Source organism: Macaca mulatta, chromosome 4, assembly GCF_049350105.2.
Source record: "Macaca mulatta isolate MMU2019108-1 chromosome 4, T2T-MMU8v2.0, whole genome shotgun sequence".
NCBI lineage: Eukaryota > Metazoa > Chordata > Mammalia > Primates > Cercopithecidae > Macaca > Macaca mulatta.
The window spans coordinates 78,237,619-78,260,201 of NC_133409.1; the positions used below are offsets into that span (position 1 = coordinate 78,237,619).

The following is a 22,583-nucleotide window of genomic DNA, read 5'->3' on the forward strand; positions in this document are numbered from 1 at the left end:
CCCCTGGGATGGTACACTATTAACTTCTCTACTCTGAGGAATATCATCCACTCCTTCCCCAGGTTCTTAATCCAAGGCGGGGCCTTATTTCTTGTCTTCAGTTGTTTATGTTCCTCAAGGGTCTCTTCAGGGGGAGTCAGCCAAACTCTAAATGAATTACTTGGATTTTTGAAAATCCAAACAACTTACCTTACTTTTTTGCAAGGCTATATTTGGTCATTTTTATTTAGGTTTGTATCAAATGCTAACTCAAGACATAAATACTGTTTTTTGTTTTTTGTTTTTTTTCCTTCAAAGGAGGCTCCTTATATAGTGACCCTGCAAACTTTGTACTATTCTGTCATTCCTTAGAGTCTGGCTTTTCTCAAAATTATGATAATGGATACTCACCCATCTCAAATCCAGAGGCTTTCTGTGTGCACATGAGTGCAGGTACCTGCACACTCATGGGAAGATACTTGGAGGACTGCATCCAGGATGCAACAAAGCAGACCCTCGAGAGGCTGGATGCCCCTGCACCCCAGTGACTTCTCCACTCTCAAGTATAAGTGCTATTTTTAATGCTATCAGCAACATCGTACTTTATTTCCTTCATATGTTTTGGACCCTCTGATTTATGGCACTTAAGCTTCTCAAATTTGCTTCAACTGATTTTCCTTGGAGATTCAAACCACTGTTTAAGTTGCACAAAATCCTTATAAAACCTGCTCTACATCACAGATACAGGACAGGGAAGCTACTCCCAACTGTCCATATACGGTATCTTTCTCTTACACTGCTTCCTAAGGTCCTCAGAGCACAGCTTCTGATATCCAGTGTCCATGTGTACATTGTGTGTCTTCACTATCTTTGGTTGCTTTCCGAAATGTCATCTGTGTGCCCTCTCCATTTCCCATTGGTCTTTAATATATCTTCCGAATTTCCTGAGACAGATTCTTTTACTTTCTAAAGGATGCCTTTTTAGTACTAATAAAACTTTCATACTTGTCTGCTTAATCACGCCAGCTTTACTGTCCCCTTTTTCCTTTTTGTTTTTGGCTCAGAGGTATATGAACCATCTGTGCCTCTAAAACAGTTTGCTTAAATAGCCTCCAGGCAGATTTTATGGTTTTTAAGTTTTTTACTTTAACCTTCAGCCTGCTGTTAGCCATTTTCAGCACAGTTTTAAAATCAGCCTCTTTTGGAAATGACTGTCATTATGTGTGGCTTTCAGGAGCTACTAGAACTGGAGAGGGGCTGCTGACTCCAGCTGAACTCGAAGTCCCGGGTTCACAGTCACCTGAGGCAGGAAAAAGTGTGGGTAGCCTTAAAAGGGTCATCTCTCCCATTTGGCATCCTGAAGAGAGATTCAGATTCCTCTCATTAGGAATATCCATGTCCACATCACCCAGGTAAGACCCAGGAAGATAAAATCTGAATTACTCACCTGCCTATTTATTTGTCACTACATTTCTATAAAGTTGTCATCATGATTTTAGGTACTAAAATTAGACGCGAGGCTGAAACAAAGAATACAAAGAAAGGGAGGAGAATCCCTTCCTTCCCACCATACCACTGCACCACAAAAATCACCCTCTGTTGCTATGCCAGCAAACATGGTGTTCTGTTTCCATTTTATCACAATTGTCTTGCGTAGGGACCTGAGTGTCAATCTGCAGTTCTCTGTCCTGGAATTCATCATTACCCAAACTTTCTGTCTGCCCTTGCATTAATGTTGACGTAATTATGTAGTTCTCTATATATAACAAAACTACATCTCTTCACCTAGTGGGGATGAGGGTATCTGCCCTTTCTGTGGCTCTTTCCAGCAAAAAGTGAGTTATCTCATTTATCTTTCAACCACATTCATCAGACAGTAATTACACTATTCTCCTCTCTCAAATCAGTGCATTTTTGCACAATCTTTTCTCTGTTGTCATTGTTGCTTTTCTAGTACATTTGATAGTTAAAAACACTTAAGCTCTTATAGTTATCACTGTGATTATTACAGTATTATGATGTATTTATAAAATGCTTCTATCTTCAAGAGTTACAAGCTGTATACTCTCTGAAGTGATTTAGTATTAATGTGCTAACTCTATAGTCCATGAAGCTGATCAAAAAGTCAGAGCAGGCAGAGGCCAGCAGGCAAGCAATGAATCCCCAAGGATTGATAGAAAAAAGAAAGAAAAAGAAAGAGAAAGAAAGAAAGAGAGAAAGAGAGAAAGAGAGAGAGAAAGAGAGAAAGAGAGAGAGAGAGAGAGAAAGAGAGAAAGAGAGAAAGAGAGAAAGAGAGAGAGAGAGAAAGAGAGAAAGAGGGAAAGAGAGAAAGGGAGGGAGGGAGGAAGGGAGGGAGGGAGGGAGGAAGGAAGGAAGGAAGGAAGGAAGGAAGGAAGGAAGGAAGGAAGGAAGGAAGGAAGGAAGGAAGGAAGGAAGGAATTTGCAAACAAATGGATGAATGGGGTTATCATTCCAGGGAATATCTGTTTGCTCAATTTGTTTTCTTGTTTGTGGGTAAAGGACCATTCCTCCATAAAGAACATGAAATTAGCAAAGAAAGAGCAAATCAATGCCAAAATTAGAAAGCACACTGCGGTGCCCTCAGCCCAAAAAGCTCTTCCTTCTCTCTTTCCTTACTTAACACCTCTTTATCCTTCAGATTTCAGTGCTAGTCCCACTTACTCAGGGAAGCCTCAAGATCTTCTGACAAGTCAACTCACCCTGAAAAAGGTTCTCATGGGACTGTGCCCAATACTATCAAGGCACTTGCCACAGTGACAATTTCACATTTGTGTTATTATTTAAATAAACTTCTGTCCCTCAATGGACTATAAGATTCATGAGGGCAAGGACCAGGTTTTGTTGGCCACTGCAACTCCCATAGTTACTGTTCAACAAATATTTGTTGAATGAATAAATAAATAATTAATAATGGTGAAAGCTGCAATCTTCAATACTTCTACTCCTTTGGCCACCTGAACTTGAAGCATTTAGCCTCAGACTGTATCACAATTCTTCTGAATACTTCTCTTTTCCTTCTGTTTAGCAGACACAGTTTTCAGCCACAAAGAAAGTAGCTTCAATGTGTGGACCAGCTAACTCTTTTTTTCCTTTTTTTTTTTTTTTTTTTTTTTTTTGCATGACAGAGTCTTTACTTTTAAATGATTACTGATACACCAAGTAATAACATGTAACAAGTTCTTGAATTCTATCATCTAGTAATTTTGATTAAGAGAAACTAAATGTAGCCCAAATAATTCCACTAGTATTCACTGTTCTAACCATTAGCAAGAATGGACTACGTTAAGGCTGGCTGCTGCTTCGCACAGGTTACAAAGAACTAGTTACTACTTTTTCATAGATAAAGCCCCTGACCTTCAAGAAAGTGTTAGGGAAAAAAAAATATTTAATCCCTTCCTTTCTTAAAATAATGGTTATGTGGTTTTTTTTTTTTTAACTATATCTAAGAAAGAAAAAGTCAACAGTGATATGCATGTTGCTTGAGCCAAAAGGCATAGGAAAAAAAGATAACATATACCCATTAAATTCCTAAGAAATATGAGGTAAAAAGATGAAATCTTTGGATAATTTCTAAGTCTGTACAAAAAAGTTAGATTTGCTACTGTCCAAAAAGTGGAAGGACCTACTATATAATATATGGAAATAATTTAATGCCATTTCATAGGAATATAACTAGAGCTGTGCTAAAGCTTCATATTCATGAGGGCATCTAAAATGCCACTCCACAGAACAGGTGTTCTCTCTTCTTCTATCCATTTATGCGGTAGTTTTCATGGCTTTCTGGCCGAATGTCACAGACAAAAGCCAAGAGGTTATCCAAGACTTCATCCCTGCTCTGCTGGAAGCAGGTGTGGAGGATGGTCATCTTCTCCTGGGTCTCCTCCTCCACTTCAGTGCGGCAACTGCCATGGGATCCCAGTGCCGCAGCTTCCTTGGCCTTGAATTCTTTCTCCCTCTGCAGGCGGTACTGTTCAATTTCAGCCTGAGCTGCTTCTTTGGCCTGCTTCAGCCTCCGGTTCTTTCTTTCGCGGGCCTCGGACACCTTCTCGGCTGCCCGCTTCTCGGCCAGCAGCGGCTGCTGAATCCCCTGCGACTGACTAGCCATGGCGGCAGCGACTCTGAGCTGGACCAGCTAACTCTTGATGGGTAACAGCAGCCTCATCCCATCAGACTTCTACTTCAAAGCATCTAGCTCCCCACATCCAATACAGCCCTTGGCCAGCCTCTCCTAGGCCACTTACACTGAGGAAACTATATTCTGGGCTATCTGCTGCTGTAATGGCACCACTGTTCCTCTTCATAAATGGGGATAACAGCTAGCCACAATCCCTTTGTTTTAGTTCTGTGCAATCTCATGTTCTAAAGTCCAAAAAGAGTGGAAACAGTGATCACATCAGTCCTGATACCAGAGCCAGTGTTCTAATAATCAGGTTTCTCAAAACAGCTGGTGCTGGGTAGAAGAGGTGGTTCATCTAAGGACCCTATGATGAATGCTAACCACATTTTTATCTTTCAATCCACTTTGGATTATTTCTCCCACATGTCAAGAGTAGACAGGTGTGACACATCCATTGTGTAAAGAATTCAACTTCATGAAATAACCTCAGGAAATCATCTCTCTTTCTCTCTTGTGGGCATTTGCTGGCATCTCCCATCAGCCATCACTCTGGTCCCCTCCCTAACAGTTTCCTGACTTTCATTCTGGTAGCTACCCCTCCCCATGCTGCCCATGGGCTTCAGAGGAAAATGAGCTCAACCTGAATTTCAGAGGGAAGCCCTGATTGGCTCATGCTAGACATTCCGTTGCTCTCTCTCGTCATAGCGCCCCCAGTTCAGGTATGAGCATGTAATGTAAGCATAGACAACGAGTATGAATTTCAAGACTCTTTTTTGGAATGCCAGGACAGAGACACTCATTCCAGAGCATGTCAACAAGAAAGTGTGTAGCCCTGATTGCTGCTAGCAGCTGTCCCATAACCACTGGGGAGCTTGCCATGGAATGTGGCCAACACTCTATATGGAAGAACACAGAGATGGAAAGAAATGGGACCGTGATAAGACCACTGTGCTGCTGAATCAACCTGCCCCAAAGTACATACTAGCTTAGGACTTGATAACTCCAAATGATGTCTTTTATTGTTGAGGTCTTCTGTTACTTGTATTAAAAATCCTGACACACCCTACAAGTAATCACCAAACTATACCCACTCTCAGAATAAAACAGACTTCAAAATAATCCCTTTAGCCAAAGATGGTCTCTTCAAGACTACCATCTCTTTACCATAATGCTACCTCTAAGGCTAGGGCTTGAGAAGGCCCTTGGATGCTGTAGGTCTCCCAGAGCAAGAGTTAGATTCTGCATGGAGTTTGCCTTCTGAGGCCCTAACCTCTCTACCAGATTGGGGACAAGCCCCACCTGCCCTATAGAAAGAAAATTGCTGTGTCAGAACACTTACCGAACAGTATCCCTCCCTGATGCCTTTCCTCCCACACCTTACCCCCCCAAAAAAACACAAAACACACAAAAAAACAAAACACACACACACAAAACTAAATTGGTTCAACACACTTTTGCTACTGGGAAATGTTTCATAACTACTAATGAATAATTCAGTGAACAAGATATTTTTAGTTTTCTATTGCCAGACACACCCAACTTTGATGCGAATGCTGTTGCCTTTCTTACTCTCCAAATCCCCCTTGCATACGGGATCCTAAACGTGTTACTTCCTCCACAGAGGCCCAATCAACAACAAAAATCAGATCCTATCTCCCATCCTGCTCAACAGCTTCCAATAGCTGCCATCACACTTAGAATGAACTCCAAACTACTGCCTCTCCAGCCTACGTCATTTGGCTTCTCACCACCTTGATCATTCCGCTCCAGACATCTGTACTTCTTGCTGCTATTCAAAAATGCCAAGACTGTTCCTGCCTTAGGACCTCTGTTTCTCACTTACTCCCCCTTCTCCACAGGACACTCTGCTGCCAGCTCCTCACACACAGCTAGCTCCGTCACTTCCTTCTGTCCCCAGCACACGTCACCTCCTCAAAAATAACTCCTGTGGTCCTCAGACATAAAACAGCAGCCCCTCACGAGCCTCTCCCTCAGTCTGCTTTTTTTTCATAGCACTTTTTCCTACCTGAAATTATATTACAAAGATATTTTTAAGCCTGTATATATCATCTATCTCCCCCACCAGAGTGTAAGTCCCTTTAAGACAGGGACTTTTTCTCTTGTTCAAAAGTCTATCCACCAAGACTAAAACACGCTTAGTGTCGTACACGGGCTCAATATATCTTTTTATTTTATTTTTTAAAGAATGAATGGATAATTAAATAACAAGATTTCTTTTAAGTGTGGCTAAAAACAAACAAAAAGCTGTAGGGAGGTACTTATTTCCTATTGGGCAAACTCCCCTTTTTCTTTGATATCAATTTATATTGCTCCACTTATGAAACATACAATCCTACAGATTATCACAGAAAGTGTCACGTCCTTCAAAGATTCTCCTTATATCAAAGATTTAGATGTGCGGTCATAAAAATGCTCACCATATTTTAAATAGTATGAAATCATTCTATCAAAACAGATTACAAGATAACATATCATTTATGAGATCCATATAAAAATCACTGCTTTATCATGGAATGTTTGGCAAAAGGCCAGTGAAAATTAGCAGTCATAATATCTCAAAATTCCTATTACCCATGGAACCTCCAAAATATAGTTATTGGAGTGGGATTAATTAATGCTAATTAGCTAATCAAGAAAGTTAAACATTAAGAAAGTTTAAGTTTCTGTGACAAAAATCAGATGCAAAATCTTTGAATTATGTCATAACTTCTACTATTTCTGTGGAAAAATAATCATTTCAAAGTCAAGGCACTTGTTTTTCTACAATCAAAGGTGGTTAAATACTTTTAAATACATTTCAACATATTTATGAAGGAATTAGAATATATGCCTCCAAAGCTCTCTCATAAATCAGTATAATGTTTCCAAAGCACATTTGGAAGTAAAAAATTCATATCTACTAATTATATTTTCCTCTATTCGAAGATGAATTAAGCAGAAAATACATTAATGTCTGAATTTATAATAGGAGTGGTTAACCCTCAACCATAGCAAACTAATGAGGAATATTTTACCATGGAAAAATTAATCAGGGCTCTCCAACACTATGCAATTTGACATTTTGAGGACTTAATCAGGAATGGATTTTATTCCACTATTTACTTTTCATCATGGGGATGACTTACAAAGACACTACCTGTTAGAACAAATATAATTCTTGAGCTTAATCTTGTCACTTTAAAGAAATTTATTTTAAATAATATTTCATAGTTTAAAAATAGTCCTCGCAGAAGCAACATTACTAAGATTATGTCATCTCTGGGCCAAATTCAGCTCTCAAACATTGAGCAAATATCAACATAGACACAGTGAGCCTCAGAGACTGAATGTGACTAACCCTCTGTTAGCAATGAGACAACACAAATTCTGGGAGGTTGTGACTGCTGGACATGGACTTCCATCCCCCACCATCGATTATCACTATCTTTGTTAAAGACTACAGGAGTTTCATTTAACTAGAGTGCTCAGTAAATTGCAGCAGAGTTCAAGCATCTTTATGGATTCATTAAACCATTGATCTGCCTCACAGAGCTTGTAGTAGAGTCCAGCTCTGGCCCACAGCCTGTGTTTACAGAGAATGCAATAGACTGATGTTTGTAACCTCCAAAGGCAGTCTGTCAGTAGACATTAGATTCCACTGTGTGCACAGCCACCCTAAGAGTGGATTGTAACATAGGGAATTTCCCATTCTCAGTCTCAACTGCTAGGACAGAAATTAAGTGCCTATTTGTAGCAAGATTTTCTTTATTTCATTCTAATCTGTGATAATATAAACAAAGAGCAAAGAGCCCAAGGAACAAAGAATTACACATGGCTTGGCCAGTTCACACTTCTGCTTATGTGTACAAAAGCTATCCAGAGATATTGAAATGGAGGAGAAATTAAAATAACCACAGGCATATCTATAGCTTGGATCCCCCATGGGGCCTCTCGAGTATACTAGGCATTGTGACCAGACATTGCAAAGGTGTATGAGAAAAATTCAGGACTCAATCTACTACCTTAAAATATCTCAAGGCAAGTCACCTGCCCTTTTATGCATGCACTTATTCAGATACTTAACATTTTTAACAAAGCACTGAATCAACAGAGTATTACTACTATTCCAGGAAAATGAATAATCATTATCTCTTGGTTTCTCAGGACAGTTCACCAAGCACTCTCAGAACCTTCTCCCTCCTCTGGTTTTTATTAATAAGGTCTCACAACACCTTCCTTTTTAAGTCAGGCACAAAGAGGAACTCTGTGCTGAATGCAGCTTATGATCAGAGAATCACATCAAAATGATCTATTAAGATAATTCTTTAAATGTTCATTGTTCAGATAAAGCTGAACACTGTTAGTGGCAAGGTGAGAGAGCGGGAAATATAAGTGACTGGATCGATAAGGAGAACGCTCGTCCCAAATAAATAGATCCTTTCCTGATCATTTGTTTCACTGAACTGCCCACTGCTCAAACAGACAGTCGGACTATGAACTCCAAACACGCACATTCATCACTCTGCAGAAGCAGTCACCAGAACACAATGTGGCTGATGCAATCTGACACTGTGGTTAATGTTAAAAGGGAGCGTGCCTTTTAGATGGATTGGATAATTACCAGCAGTTCAGATGAGAAAAAACTTGATTTAAGTGAATAGCATTAGCCGTCACCAGAAGGATGGCCAGAGATGTACTATGTCTGAAAATTAACATTCCGACATATACGTCAATAGCCCTGTGTATTGATCCCCAGGTGACCAGATTCTGATTTATGAAAAATTCTCTCTCTCCCTTCCGTTCCCTGAAAAATGTTGAACACAGACTGGGGCTTGAAGCTATTTAGAGTTTTGATCAGCTCTTCACATTTAATCTAAAATATCTAATGTTATTCAGAAACACATGTCCATTCTGGCTAATGGGTTAGAATTATTGCTGTTTCCTTCACAGTCTCCCAACATGTGGCTCATTAAAAACTAGAAGTGGTTGCTGTTCCTTTCAGTACAAACCCACTTGTCCCATGCTGTGTTCCAGGTATCCCTTAGACCAGAGTTTCTCAAGTGGTTTTCAAGTGTTTTGGTGAACATGAGGTCACATGCCTCTCCCGAAGCTTCTGATGGCTTTCTAGAGCACTGTGTCCCACTCTGTCTGCAGAACCTCTGCCTTGGAACACTTCCTGGCTCTCCTCAAGAGCCTGTGTGTCAAACTTTATATGGACCTACATTTTACCTCACTAGCCAGAACTTTCCTGCTCTAACCCTACTCCCAAATGTGTTTCCAAGGACTGATGTTTACCCCTCCTCTGTGATTGCTTTCTCCAGCCTCCCATTTGCAGCAGCTCACCAATATTCCATTCTGTATTTCAAAATACAAGAGAATAACAAACCCTTGGGTTTGTTGTTCTTTCCCCAGAGCTTTCTGAGAACACCTCTGTTTGCTATGACCGAAAGGGAGCTCAGCCACTGGCCTGCAGACTAAATCCCTGGGAGAAGCCACTATACACATGAGGCAGTGGATAGGCTTATAGCACAGTACTAAGGGACACTGCAAAACCAAGCAATCATCCTGCAGGCCAGGGTGCAGCTGGACAGATCCAGGAGGCTCACTGGTGGCTGTCAAAACCAAGGGGAATCCACAGGAAGAACCCTGGGGCTCCCCGGGTGCATTTACTTGTGGACCAAGGATATTTGCAAGCAACTGGCAAAAGCAAGTCTGTGGCCTGAGCTTCAGGTGGTCAGGGGACATTAATTGCAAGTTATTTCTTAATGTCCTTCTCCAAGCCTTCAAGAATGATAGCCATTTTGCAAATTAAATCTTGCAGGTATTTAAAGGAAAAAGAGTAGACAGGTTAATCACTAGATTAACATGGCAATTGTTACACATTTCTTCTGCACTACTTGGTTCTATAATTAAGTCTGAAACTGAGAAATCTTTCCCAGGATATATTCAACTTTAATAAAAAGACAAATAGACTATGTCTAAATAAAATAGACTCCAAATAACATGATGATACATGCTAATTAGAGATGGGTTCTTCCAAAAGAAATCTCTTCTAAGAAGAGATCACTGTATAACCAAGAATATAGTTTGAAAGTAAAAGAAGTGCTAATAATACAATATTCTCCTCCTTGAATATTTATGTTATTATTATAATGATTGTTAGGAAATCTTAATGGCATCATTTGCAAATGTTGTTTCTGTCTATATCATCTTTTTCTTTTTAATGCATCCTTGTCCTCATCTCTGAGCCACATTGGTTTCTTCCCATTATGGACTGCTGGGGAACAACAATATTATGCTATTGAAGAAGTATTTCAATCTTTTTTTTTCTTTTTTTTGAGATAGGGTCTTGCTTTGTTGCCCAGGCAGGAGTACAACGGCCCAGTCATGGCTCACTGCAGCCCCAGCCTCCTGGGCTAAGCAATCCTCCCATCTCAGCCTCCTGAGTAACTGGGACTACAGGTGAGCACCATCACACCCAGCTAATTTTTGCATGTTTTGTAGACAGGGTCTCGCTCTATTGCCTAGGCTGGTCTTAAACTCCTGGGCTCAAACAATCCTCCTACCTCCACCTCCCAAAGTGCTGGGATTACAGGCATGAGCCATGGCACCCGGCTTTTCAAATTATGAGAAAAACTAGAACAAGGAAGCAAAACTTTGGTGCTCTTAGGAATTTGTGTTTACTTGTAAATTATCAACATTCCTAATCCACAAAGAACACTAAAAACTCGAGATCTGAACAAGAAAAGTAAACAATCATCCTTTACATTGCCTGCAGTGGCCGTTTGTCTTGACTTTTGATTTCCTTCCTGATTTTTGGATATTAGTTTGGACAATAAGATATTTCCCATGTAAAAGGAAAGAGATCAAACACAGGCCATTTGGAAGTGACTAATATTTGCGGTCTTGTTTGTTACTCCTTTTTAGAGGGATAATGGTTACAAGACATTACTCCCTTAGGGAAGAGAATTTTTAAGTGTGTATTACTATGTAAAGTAAAACTGGTGTTAGCAAGTTGAACTAAATGTTTCTACAAGAGTGCAAAATCACTAAGGAGTCTCTGCAACTTTCCAGTTCCTAGGTGAATCACAAGGACAGAAACGCTCTCAGGTCCAAAAACAGGCTGGGAAAAGAGTGAGCTATTAGTTCCCTGAAAAGTCTCTAACACATGAAATAATGAGATTTACATCCCATTGTCATACATTGCCCACAGACTACACAAGTATTTTTCTTACCTACTGTTTCAAAAATTTTAAGCCAGCAAATAAGCCTTCGGGGATAAGGATCCTACAAAATATATTATGAATTAACACTATCCATTTCTTAAGCCAACATTCTGAAATGTGTAAACTAGTAGTTAGAGTCCTTAAGTGAATACAGCTGTGATTCATGGTCCTCTCCTGGCAGTGTTGAGCAGAAGTATTTTGAAGAAAGCCTAATATTTGTAGCAATCCAGACAACTCTTCAAATAAAAATTTAAATTCAGTTAAAAATATAACCTATATACTATATAGGTTAACCTGGCTTCAATCCATCCCACCTTATTGCATACTGACAATCTGTGAGAGATGTATGTGACACTTTCAACCAACCCCATTAAACAGAAAAACCCAAAGAGAAATGAAGAATTGACAGGCAAACGAAATTTAAAGAGCCCATTTTCAGTGGGCCATCATTTTGAGAGCTGGGTTATTTTTGTCCTTGTTTTTAGCAGCAAATCAATTCCTGACTCTACACCCAAGCGTGTGTGAAGAGAAACGCACAGAGACCACAAGCACAGCTGTCCAATTTACATTCACAAATGCAGGTGTTGCTCAGACACAAAACAGAGGTCAGCTGAATACTGCTCCTAATTAGCTACCTTTTCTACTAGGATTTTTCTTTGTAAAGTTATGCATGCAATTTGGGTTCAACTTGGAGACCATTTTTAGATCCCAGCATGCTATCCAGTAAGAAGCGGGCTGTCATTATAAAGCATAATTTACAGCACAGTTAATTTTATGTTTTTTTTAAGTGTACACTATACCTAAGGCAAAATTCTGTTCTGCGCACACACATTATTCACTCTGTTTCCTATCCACTTCTCAATACTTAAAAAAGGTAGAATTTAGCCAGAAAAAAAATCTGTTATGTAGGAATGGGAAGAATTTTGCCCTTTTTCTAAGATTAAGAAAGTCCATAATTAATTAACAAGGACTAAGGACTTTGTTAAATGATACAAGAAGAGAAGTAGCTATTTGCTATTGTCTTCAGTACGGAACACCCAAGGGCTTATTACAAGCAGTTCTTAGAAATGGCAGGATGGAGACTGGTATCTAATACAATCCATTAGGAAACCCAAGCCCTAAATAAAATGACCACAAAATCCTATCAGTTAACAGAAATGCAGCAGCTGTACATGTTTATTGTAATACAATATAATATTGTAACAGAGATAACACTCTTTAAAATTAAAAAAAAAAAAAAAGCCAGCAAGTGATATGACTAGTTTATTTCTCTATTTGGGGAAAAAAAAACACACAAGAAGGCATAGCATGTCAGAGCTTTGGGACATATAAGGAAAGATGAAGACTACAGAGAAGACAGGAATTGTTTGTACACTAATAGACAACTGAGATCAGCTGGCAAAGTCACTGGCTAAACACCAAACCACTGCAACTTCCAGGTTTAGCAAGATGTTCAAAGACATACCCCAGTAACTCCTGGTAGAAAGTGAAATGTGATGGGCTTCCTCCCACTGCTGACTTTACTTGCTGTAAGTATTCCAAATGCTAACTCCTATTCTGGCTCCCAGTTATCCATTTTCCAAAAATGTACACTATGAAAGCTTAAATTCAGTTTGACCTTAAACTTTACAATGATGTAAACAATATAGATATAGATATGGTATTCTGGAGTGTTTTTCCAAATGGAATCAGGTGCCTTTCTTCAAAGGCTCACTATAAAATACAGTTTGCAAAATATAACATGTATCACCAGGATTGTGACAAATCCACCTTGCTTGATTTTAGTCCCTACAGGCAGCCCATCAAGATTCAGACCCATAACCTTCAGAATTATAGAAAGACAAAAAGCCCTGTTCTATAGCCATCTTCTGCGATGGAATGCAAAGTATTTTGTTGTGGTAAGTAGGGCTTTGAAGAAGAAAGCACTGGGCCCACTCCTGGGGTTGTTACTCCAGTGCTCAGCATTCAAAACGGGAGCCCCAGGGTCTCGTAGATCATTTTAATCCCCCTATATTAAAACAAAATGTGTCTCCCATTTTCTTCCCACCCTCCTCCCCAGATTCACTGGCTCCTCCCAGGGGAAAGTGAACTTGACTGCTGACAGTCCCAGAAGAATTCCAAACAATTTCCTTACTTGCCTCTCTGTTCCAGTGAAGATTATGAGCCTAACTCTTAGAGACTGCTACTAAAATTCCACCCCGCTGAATTCTGCAGCCTAATTCTTTCGGCATTAAGTTTTTTGGCAGAATGAATGTGACCCAAATTTGCAGGAGATAATTTGCTGCAACAGTGCTTCTTGCAATGCAGTGAGCCCATAATTAGCATTTCGGGATTGCAAATATCACACTTTTAGAAAAATAATAATTGTTTGCTTCAAGAAAGAACAGATTTGGATCTTGTATTATAGAAATGGAAACAACAAAATGTGGACAATTTTAGTAAAGATTTTATGAATTAAGGAAGCTTTACATATCAATGGAAAATAATTGAGGACTAGCAAGTTACCTCAGTAGTTGGTGGCAAAGGCTACAGCAGTTCTTTAAGGATTCAGAAAATAGTTGTGTGCATGTGTGTGTGATCGTAAAAATATCATGCATTCCATTTCCCATCCATGGTGGCTAACACTATTCAAAAAGGACATTTTCAGACCTGGGATGTCTTTAAAATAAAACAAAAAAAAATTTTAATGATGGCTGTTCCTGTGTTTACCCACCATGCTTCTCGCAAATGCTTGGCTATGTGAGCAATGTTGTTTCATGTATTCATGATTTCATTTTTTCTCAGTATCAATCAGTTTTAACGTAAGATGTCAAGAGAGACTTAACATTTTTCTTGACAAGAACTCGTGGGCCAGATTTTGAAAAGAGCAATAGCAATATTTCCACTGGGTACAAGAATTAAACTAAGTGGGCTAAAACTTTCTGGCCATGCTTTTGTGGCTAATTACTTGGCTTTTATAAGGAATATCTACCACTTATCTTTCATGGACTCAGAGCGCAGTCTGCACTCTACTGCTGGAAATACACTGGCCATGAGGACACCAGCTGTGATCACAGTGTCCTCATCAGATTCATTCACCCTCTCAGAACACAAACACTAAGCCAAGAGAAACACATTAGAAGGGGATTCCTTATTCCAAAAGGTTAAGCATGACACAAAAGGGGAATCAACAAAACAGAAAGAATAAAAATATAAAAGTAGAAGGTGCGCAGTGTTTTCCACTAGAAGCTACGTGGCACATGCGCGTGTGGGCTGGTGAGGCCTGTGGGGGGCCGCCTCTCTCTCCGGTGCTCTTACCTTATTTCTCTTGAAGTAGGCTCGTCGGCAGGCCGCAAAGCACTTCTCGCTGCAGAAGCTTTTCACCTCACTTCCCATACTCAGGGAATAGCGCTTGATTCCCACTTTCTGGCACCAGGCACACATTATTTGTACATTTGACACATCATCTTCTATAATAAAAGTATAAGAAAAATGTTCATATCAGAAGCAAACATCCCTTCAAATTTAGACACACCCTGAACCTGACAGAGCTACCCAGGCCTGATTTTAGTTTCTGGACCTTGGAGGAGAAGTGCTTTTTCTTTCTCTCTCTCTTTCTCTTTTTTTGGCTCCTAAGTTTCCAAAAGACATTTACTTAAAAACCAGAGCATGACGGCAGAGCCACAAGGGCTCCTAGGGCTTCCTAGCCTGGTTTAAAAAAAAAAAAAAAAAAAGCTTCATCTGCCTAGTTAAACCAGCCCCAGTACTAATGAAGCTTGTAAAATAACCTGTTTCTTCAAAGGTCCTGTGAAAGCCTGCAGGATCTGCACTGGGTGGGACAATTTGTAGGGTGCTAACTTACAAATGGAACACCCTTATGTGAACCTTGACCAGGCGCCAGGCTCAACCATGGCATGTTCCCTATTACTGTTAAACGATATGTGCTATTGTTTACTCTTGCAATGTAATAATTCCCAAGCAATGCTCTTAGTCAAAAAAGGAAAGATGTGCGCGGCCAGATTCTGGCAATGGAAAGGGACAAGCCTGGCTCGCTGAACAGACTCTGACAATGCAGCCTTCCGGCGCTGGTGTCCTAAGGGAGATGCAGGCCTGATTGAAATTCTCCGCCATGTGATGTGGTTCATGGGCCCTGGATGGAGGGATGGTAATGGAAATGTCAGATCATTCTCAGCCAGATTGGTGGTCCTCCCAGCCCCTCATGTCATGTCATGGGGTTGTTCAGAATGAATTTAGGCGGTTTGCAAACATTTCCACTATTTAAATTGTATTTCTTTTCCTTTGTATGAGAAGAAAACAAATTTAACTAGCATAATGAGCCCATGATATCACAAATACTACTGCTTAAAACAAAGAAAGGATTTTAAAGTGAGTCAATTAGTAAAATATATTCAGTAAATCATAGTGCGGGTAGTCAGAAGTTATGACAAAAATTATGATGGTGATATTCAGGTCTGGGAAAAACTGGCCTCTCTGAGGGGTGGGTAGGGGTGAATAAAAGGACTTTAAGTAGACACCTAAGTAATATTTCCTTGTTGCCTCTTAACAGCTTTTGCTACATCTTGAGTTTTCTCTGTCCTCCCAATTGACAGTGAGTGTGTGTGTGCGTGTGTGTGTGTGTGTGCGTGTGTGTGTGTGTGTGTGTGTGTGTGTGTGTGAGACTGACTGCCACATCTCTTCTTCCTTTATGGAATTTTTATTATTATTATTATCCCACACTCATGCTCCAGACATGAATGGTAATCACAAAATCCCCAACAAGCACTAGTATAGTGTTGTCTGATTTCTGGATAAAATCCCCCAAAGACTAATTGCTAAGCAAGGCCTGGTCCACGAGTGTTGACATATTCAGGGTTCATAGAGTCTGTCATGCAATCATTTCATTTCCAGGGAAAAGATTTGGTTTGAGGCAGTGTGGTCATCAGCCTGCAAAATTAGAAGCAAACTAATTTGTAGTGCAGTGATACGGCTTTTTTTCCCCCTGAGCATCAGCACTCAGCACTATGTGCAGCGTTTTATTTACCTCAATGGAAGAAATATTGCCATTCTAATGACCTTTCTGTATTTCACAAATTACATATTGTGATCTATTGTTATCAAATGAGATAGTATAAAAAATGACCTTTGATGTCAAACATTTTTGATAACTTTCTTTAAATGGCATAATACAAATTCAAATGTCAAACAATTACTGTATTTAATAATTTGCTCTGTTCAAAGCAAGCTTTTTGATATTTCAGGAATATCCTTAACAAAAAAAATTTAAAAATAAATAAAAGTAAGCTTTTATTTATATTTTACATGATCTCTAATATGGCATCTCTCTAGATATGAACATTTTACATGGTATGAAAAATTAGCAAAGCTTTATAATTTACCTTAGTGTGTAGAGGAGTTTTCTGAGATTAGAAAGAGCATATATTTTAAAATAATCACCTGTCTTTACTAAACTAGATAGCAACTAATAGTTTCTATTTTTCCCAATTGATAAGATGCTTTAAAATCTTAAATTCCTGAAAAAGAAGATACAGCAAAATTCTCATAAATGATCCACTGGCAGTAAGCTTGATTCTGGTGAAATCTGTAAGGAAAAAAATTTATGCGGGAAATCACCTGGCCTCACAGTTTAAAGAGGAGACCCCACTTCCCAAGGAGCCATTTTAGAACATGCATTAGATCCCCCTCATTATTTCTTCCTTTAAATAATCTGATTTGGGAAACAAAGCATAAAATTGTTTAAGTCCTAGATCTTCAGCTATAATGGACCAACACTGACATAAGAAAGAATAGAGTGCAAAGCTATTCACAAGGCCAGGCGCTTAGCGTGCAGCTTGGGCCTGGCCTGGAGGAATGACGCTTGAGGCCAAAGGGCAGCTCCGGGGTCTTTCTCAAGCTTCAATCCATCATCACCAGACAGACCCACTTGTCATTTTTTAAAGGGAGGCAAGAATACTTTCTTACAATGGACCTAACAAATAAACGAACAAAAAGGTAGAATTTTAAAACAGATTATTTCTTACAAATCATTCTTACTACAAAGCAACAATATGAGATGAGACCATATAAATTGTGCACTTTTATATCTGGCAGCTGGAAAGACTTCTAGAATGATGGTTAGCATCTGCCTTGTTAAATAAGTCGACGTTCCCAGCAGTTTTTCACGCAACTCTATTTCATAAAGGTATATGCTTTGGAAAAAGCCCATCGGATTTCTCCTTTTCTAGTATTAAACTGTTATCAGCAGCTAATGATCCAAAGAACAGTCTGATAATTGGGTTATTCAAAAAATTTAAAAAACATTTTCCGATATTTCAGGCATTCTAGATTAATAAAAGTCATTTATATCAGTAATACATTTTAAAAACTAATAAAGAACTGTGATTATCTAAATTAATATTGTCAGTCAAACTATAGTTCAAAATTCTGTCACCAGACATGAGATGGTGTCCCTATCTTATGACTGCACCCCTAGAAAAGTGAACACTTCTTAAGTGGTTAAAGCCAAAGGGATCAGTCCACTTCAACATCTGCATCTCTTTCTACCTGAAACATGGAAATGAAATGCAGGCTTTACAATGGCAAAATAGAAGGTTTCAGCACTTTAACTTTTCTAACTTGATCTGCTTTAAATTTTTTTCTATTTAAAAAAATATTTCTTCAAGCTAGGGAAAACCTAATTACCTATCTTACATTTTGGCTAACGGTCTGTGCCATTAGAGACTTGAGATTACCTCAGAGAAGATTCACGTAACAGATTTTTACATTACATTATCTTACAGCCATTAGCCTGTGCATTTTTATAATAAACAATGCACTGACAAATGTAAAATGTTTACAGCATTAAATCACATTCCCACAGAGAACGCTTTGTATAACATAATAAAATTTTCATACGATAATATCATATAAATACGTATCAAAATATGCATATTTCAATTAATCATGAAAAATTTGTACCACCTCTTTAGAATTTAATTAAACAGAATGTTTAAGGCATTTTCTTTCCAATCTAATGTTTAAAGAGCTATAGAACATTTTTCTACTTTACATCCCAGAAATTCAAATTAACTACTCCAAGATAAAATCAAAATTGTATTTATCTATCACAGTACAGAGAAGTATGAGATCAAGCATTTCTGGAATGTCCTGCTGAAGTTGTTTGAGAAATTGCCTTATCTGGTGACTTTAAAAAATAAGGATGGCCATTGGTCAGCGATCTTCTTGGGGCATTTAAATTGGCTATAAACATGTATACTAACTTACCTGACCAGCACCCAAAGAAAATCAGTAGGGCATTAATGGACTCCAGGCAATTAAACTGTAGATTTACCACCCCTTTGTAACTTTCATGGGAGTCCAAGACTGAGGGGAAATTCCAAAAGTATTTGCTGGGACATCTATCTCCTCCAACAGTTCCTAGAATGCACACATCCAGATAATCAATGAAAGACCTGGATTATATCTGAGACAAGTTACAAGGCAGTCTGAGGAGACTCCTGTGTGTTCCCCATGCCATGAAATGACATGAAATGGCCCATGGCCGGGCTGCACTGTGTCAATCTACTTGTTGCAGCAGCTATATTTAAGAACAGAATAAAGGCCTGGAAAGCAGACAAGAAACTAAAGTTTGCTTTCTCTATAGCTTCTGTGAAGAAAGAAATTCCTCTTTGAAATAATTCAATTCCAAAGACTTTAAGGCAATCTAAGCTAAAGTTTCTACAGAGCCCACCAGGAGCTTCTGTACAATCCCCTGTGTTCTAGGAGTGAACATACAAGGAGACCCAGAGAAAACTGGGACCACTAAACCACAAAGAACATAATGATTGTTAGCAGTACTTAGTAGGTGCCCACACAGTGCATGGCTCATTTCAACGTTATTTAATCTTTTTCACAACCACCACCAACCAGGCAGGTACTAACATTAATCTCCATTGTGCAAATGGGGAAAGTGAGTTTATATGTTAAGTAATTTGCTCCTAATCACACGATAGTACATATCAGAGCCTTACTGAGGACCAGGCCACCTGATTCCAGAGCCCAAGCTCTTGACCAGTACACCTTAGAGACCATGGCTTTTCTAAGCAGTAAGACTATAAACCATCCTCATAGACCTCTCTCCACAAAAAGGACTAAAAGCTGTCACAGATTTTGCAACTTACACAGCACATTGCTCAGTAACACAACAATACACAAAGAAAATGAAATCAAAAAGGTCAAAATGTCTTGGAGGAGACGGCTGAAGTGTTAATCAATATTTGTTTATTGATTTTTAAAAAACAAGTTAAAGGCCCACAGCGCAAGCCTTTACTTCTTTATGACTATGAGACATGGAATTGCTGCAAACGCTCTGTATAACTTGCACCAGCAAGTGCTACTTAAACATTAAATGATAAGACAGGCCCAATAATATGTGGATCTCAAGAAGCAGTTACTATACCCACAGGCAAGCAATACTCTTGCCAGCCTTTTCTTTTGTAAGGAGCAGGGATCCCAGCAGGACATGGATACCACCGGCTTTCCATGTGTTGAAATGGGAGACCCCCTACCTCTGTAATTTCAAGGGTGCCAATAAGAATATCCTAGCTTCAAAAAATTATCCTTCAGCTGCTCACTAAGATTAAATTCTACCACTAGAAGGTCATTTCTTTGGCTAAATGTTTCTTATGAGCCATTAAAACACAAATTCCCTGAAAGCAAGGAGGCTCAATATATACTTGTAAATAATGATTTATGTTTTGAAATGAATGATTCTTTCAGAAGAATATGTTTTTACAAGGAATGGGAAGAAGGGCTGAGGATAGGGTTCCAATCAGAAAGGTAGAGAGGCAAAGATGGGAGAGTTGGGACATATTACTTAGCTAATCTCTAGCCTTGCAAAGAGCTAGAGCAACCTGAGGGCAGCCAAAGGAAGGTGGTGTGGACAGGGTGATGACACTGTAGAATATGTCAAATATGTTCAGAGTGCCTTTTAAGTATGAATATGAAACACAGTAGACAATGGCATATAGCTAAGGATTGCCAGAAAAGAAAAGCAACACGCAGATCCACTTAGGACAATCTCAAGGGGGTGACTTTTTATAAGCAAATGAGGTAGTAGATGTACATTGATTTGCAAACCTAAGTTGCTACTATTTGAAAGACAGTGTGGTGATGCACAAAGATAAAGACAGAGGACTTTGCTGAAAGTACTAATATTGCCCCTTCTAGTTGTGTGTGACAAGAGTAAGTCGATCAAGGACTGGTAATGCCCACCCTAACTACAGCTTCGGTGAGGATCAAATAAGATTAAATATGCACATTCTATATGTAAATGAGCCTTCCTTAGAAGGAGTGGCAATTAGAACCACAAGAAAAGGGTAGGTGTCAGCTGTATACAATCTGGAGAGGCCCAGTGACCAGGCACCAGTCTCTTCAATCACATCCCCTCTTGTGGATGACATCTGTAGAACCACTATCCTTGAATACAAAGAACCCAGTAATTGGTTAAATCTCACTAACTTAGATTATTTAAGAGTAAAGCCATTAGAATTAATAAAAGCCTCACAGCTATTCTTTTAAAAAAGTACTTAACTTGAATTAATAGTTGACAAGATGTTGCCAAATATATCACTGCACTGCCAGATATTCTGTAATTAATAGATGGGAATTCTTTGTAATTATTACATTAACTATCCACACATGGGTGGATCTTCCTAAGTGCCTGAGAAGTTTGCTCATTTAAAAATTATCAGAGCAACAACTAAAAATGTCTGCCACTTTGGTAACTGAACTATCAAGAATTCCCAAAGAGTGGTGTCTGAAATAATAAAATTTTATTGAATTTAGTTCTCCTTAAACGGATAATGCAATTAAATGACAAAGGTCCATAATACTACATAAGTCTTTGTAGTATCTAAAATTATTCCTAATTTTCTTTTGAAAACAGATTTGAAGTTATTTCAAGAATTTAAATAGTCCACTCCTCTCTAAACATAGTAGTATTTAACCCCAAAGTAAAATCTAAATAGTCTATGCATAAATTAAAAATTCGTTTCAATAAGTAAAAGGAATGAGCATGTATTATACAAAATTACAGAAAAATGACTTTAAAATTAATTTTCAATTTTCTAATGGAACATTCTATCCAATTTTAAATTATTTACATTCATATTATGAAGATAGACATAGACATAGATATAGATATAAAGGATGTGATTCCAGAAAGAATTACATGTGGGCTGGATAGGACCTGAAGTGTGTGGCTCATCTTATGACAGGCAGAATGCAGTAAGAGAGAGTTTCGGACAGTTGTGAGAGCCACTCCAGAGAGCATAGCATTTGGGTTGGATCTTGAAGGATTTGGAAGGCAGGAGAGTTACAGAGGAGAGAAAGGACGGAGGAACTACAGGAGCCAGAGAGTGGCAGACAGGCTTGAAGTGGGCAAGAATCCTGCAGTCATCCAGTTGACCAAGCTTGTGTGAAGGGAAAAGTAGATTAGACAGCAGCTGATAGGGCCTGAACAAGGAGTCTCATGGATGTCATTTTGCCATAGCAGGAGGGAAGCAGCTCATCTTTATTCCACAGGTAATAGGAAGCTCCCAAATGTTTCTCAACAGAACATGACAGACTGGGCACGGTGGCTCACACCTTAATCCCAGCACTTTGAGAGGACGAAGTGGGTGGATTACTTGAGGTCAGGAGCTCGAGAACAGCCTGGCCAACGTGGTAAAACCCTGTCTCTACTAAAAATACAAAAAAAAAAATTAGGCAGACATGGTGGCAGTTGCCTGTAATCCCAGCTACTTGGGAGGCTGAGGCAGGAGAATCGCTTGAACCTGGGAGGTGGAGGTTGCAGTGAGCCAAGATGGTGCCATTGCACTCCAGCCCAGGCAACAAGAGCGAAACTCCATCTCGGGGGGGGAAAAAAAAAGAACATGACAGGATCAGAGATGTGTTAAGAAATGTTATTCCAACAGGAGTAACAGGATGGATCAGAATTTGGAGAGACTAGAATCCAGTTCCACATCTAGACGCCTCAGTAAGCAAAGTGAGAGCAGGGTCCATGTCTCTTTCTGTCTCGTGTGTTCAGTGCCTTACACAGAGCAGCATTCATGCTACATGAAGGAATAAATGGACAAATGAATAAATGGCTGCAGAGGAAAAGGGATGAAGTCCTGAACCTATAGGGTGACAGCAGAAATGAAGAGGACAGATTTAAGAATGAGATGAAATCAATTATCAAAATGTAGAAATGTTGCCGACCC

At 39.2% G+C, this 22,583-nt stretch overlaps 1 protein-coding gene and 1 pseudogene across 5 annotated transcripts in view; both read right to left on the bottom strand.

Moving 5' to 3' along the window:
• SOBP (sine oculis binding protein homolog) overlaps positions 1 to 22,583 on the bottom strand; it is a 172,579-nt gene that overhangs the window by 115,187 nt on the left and 34,809 nt on the right. For all 4 annotated transcript variants that reach the window (XM_077998431.1, XM_015137029.3, XM_077998432.1 and 1 more), the window contains 1 exon segment: positions 14,641 to 14,792. In XM_077998431.1, the coding sequence (XP_077854557.1) occupies positions 14,641 to 14,792 (152 nt within the window).
• On the bottom strand, positions 3,636 to 4,114 carry LOC144340310 (V-type proton ATPase subunit G 1 pseudogene; annotated as a pseudogene). The gene has a single exon (XR_013416285.1). The product of XR_013416285.1 is annotated as a V-type proton ATPase subunit G 1 pseudogene (transcript).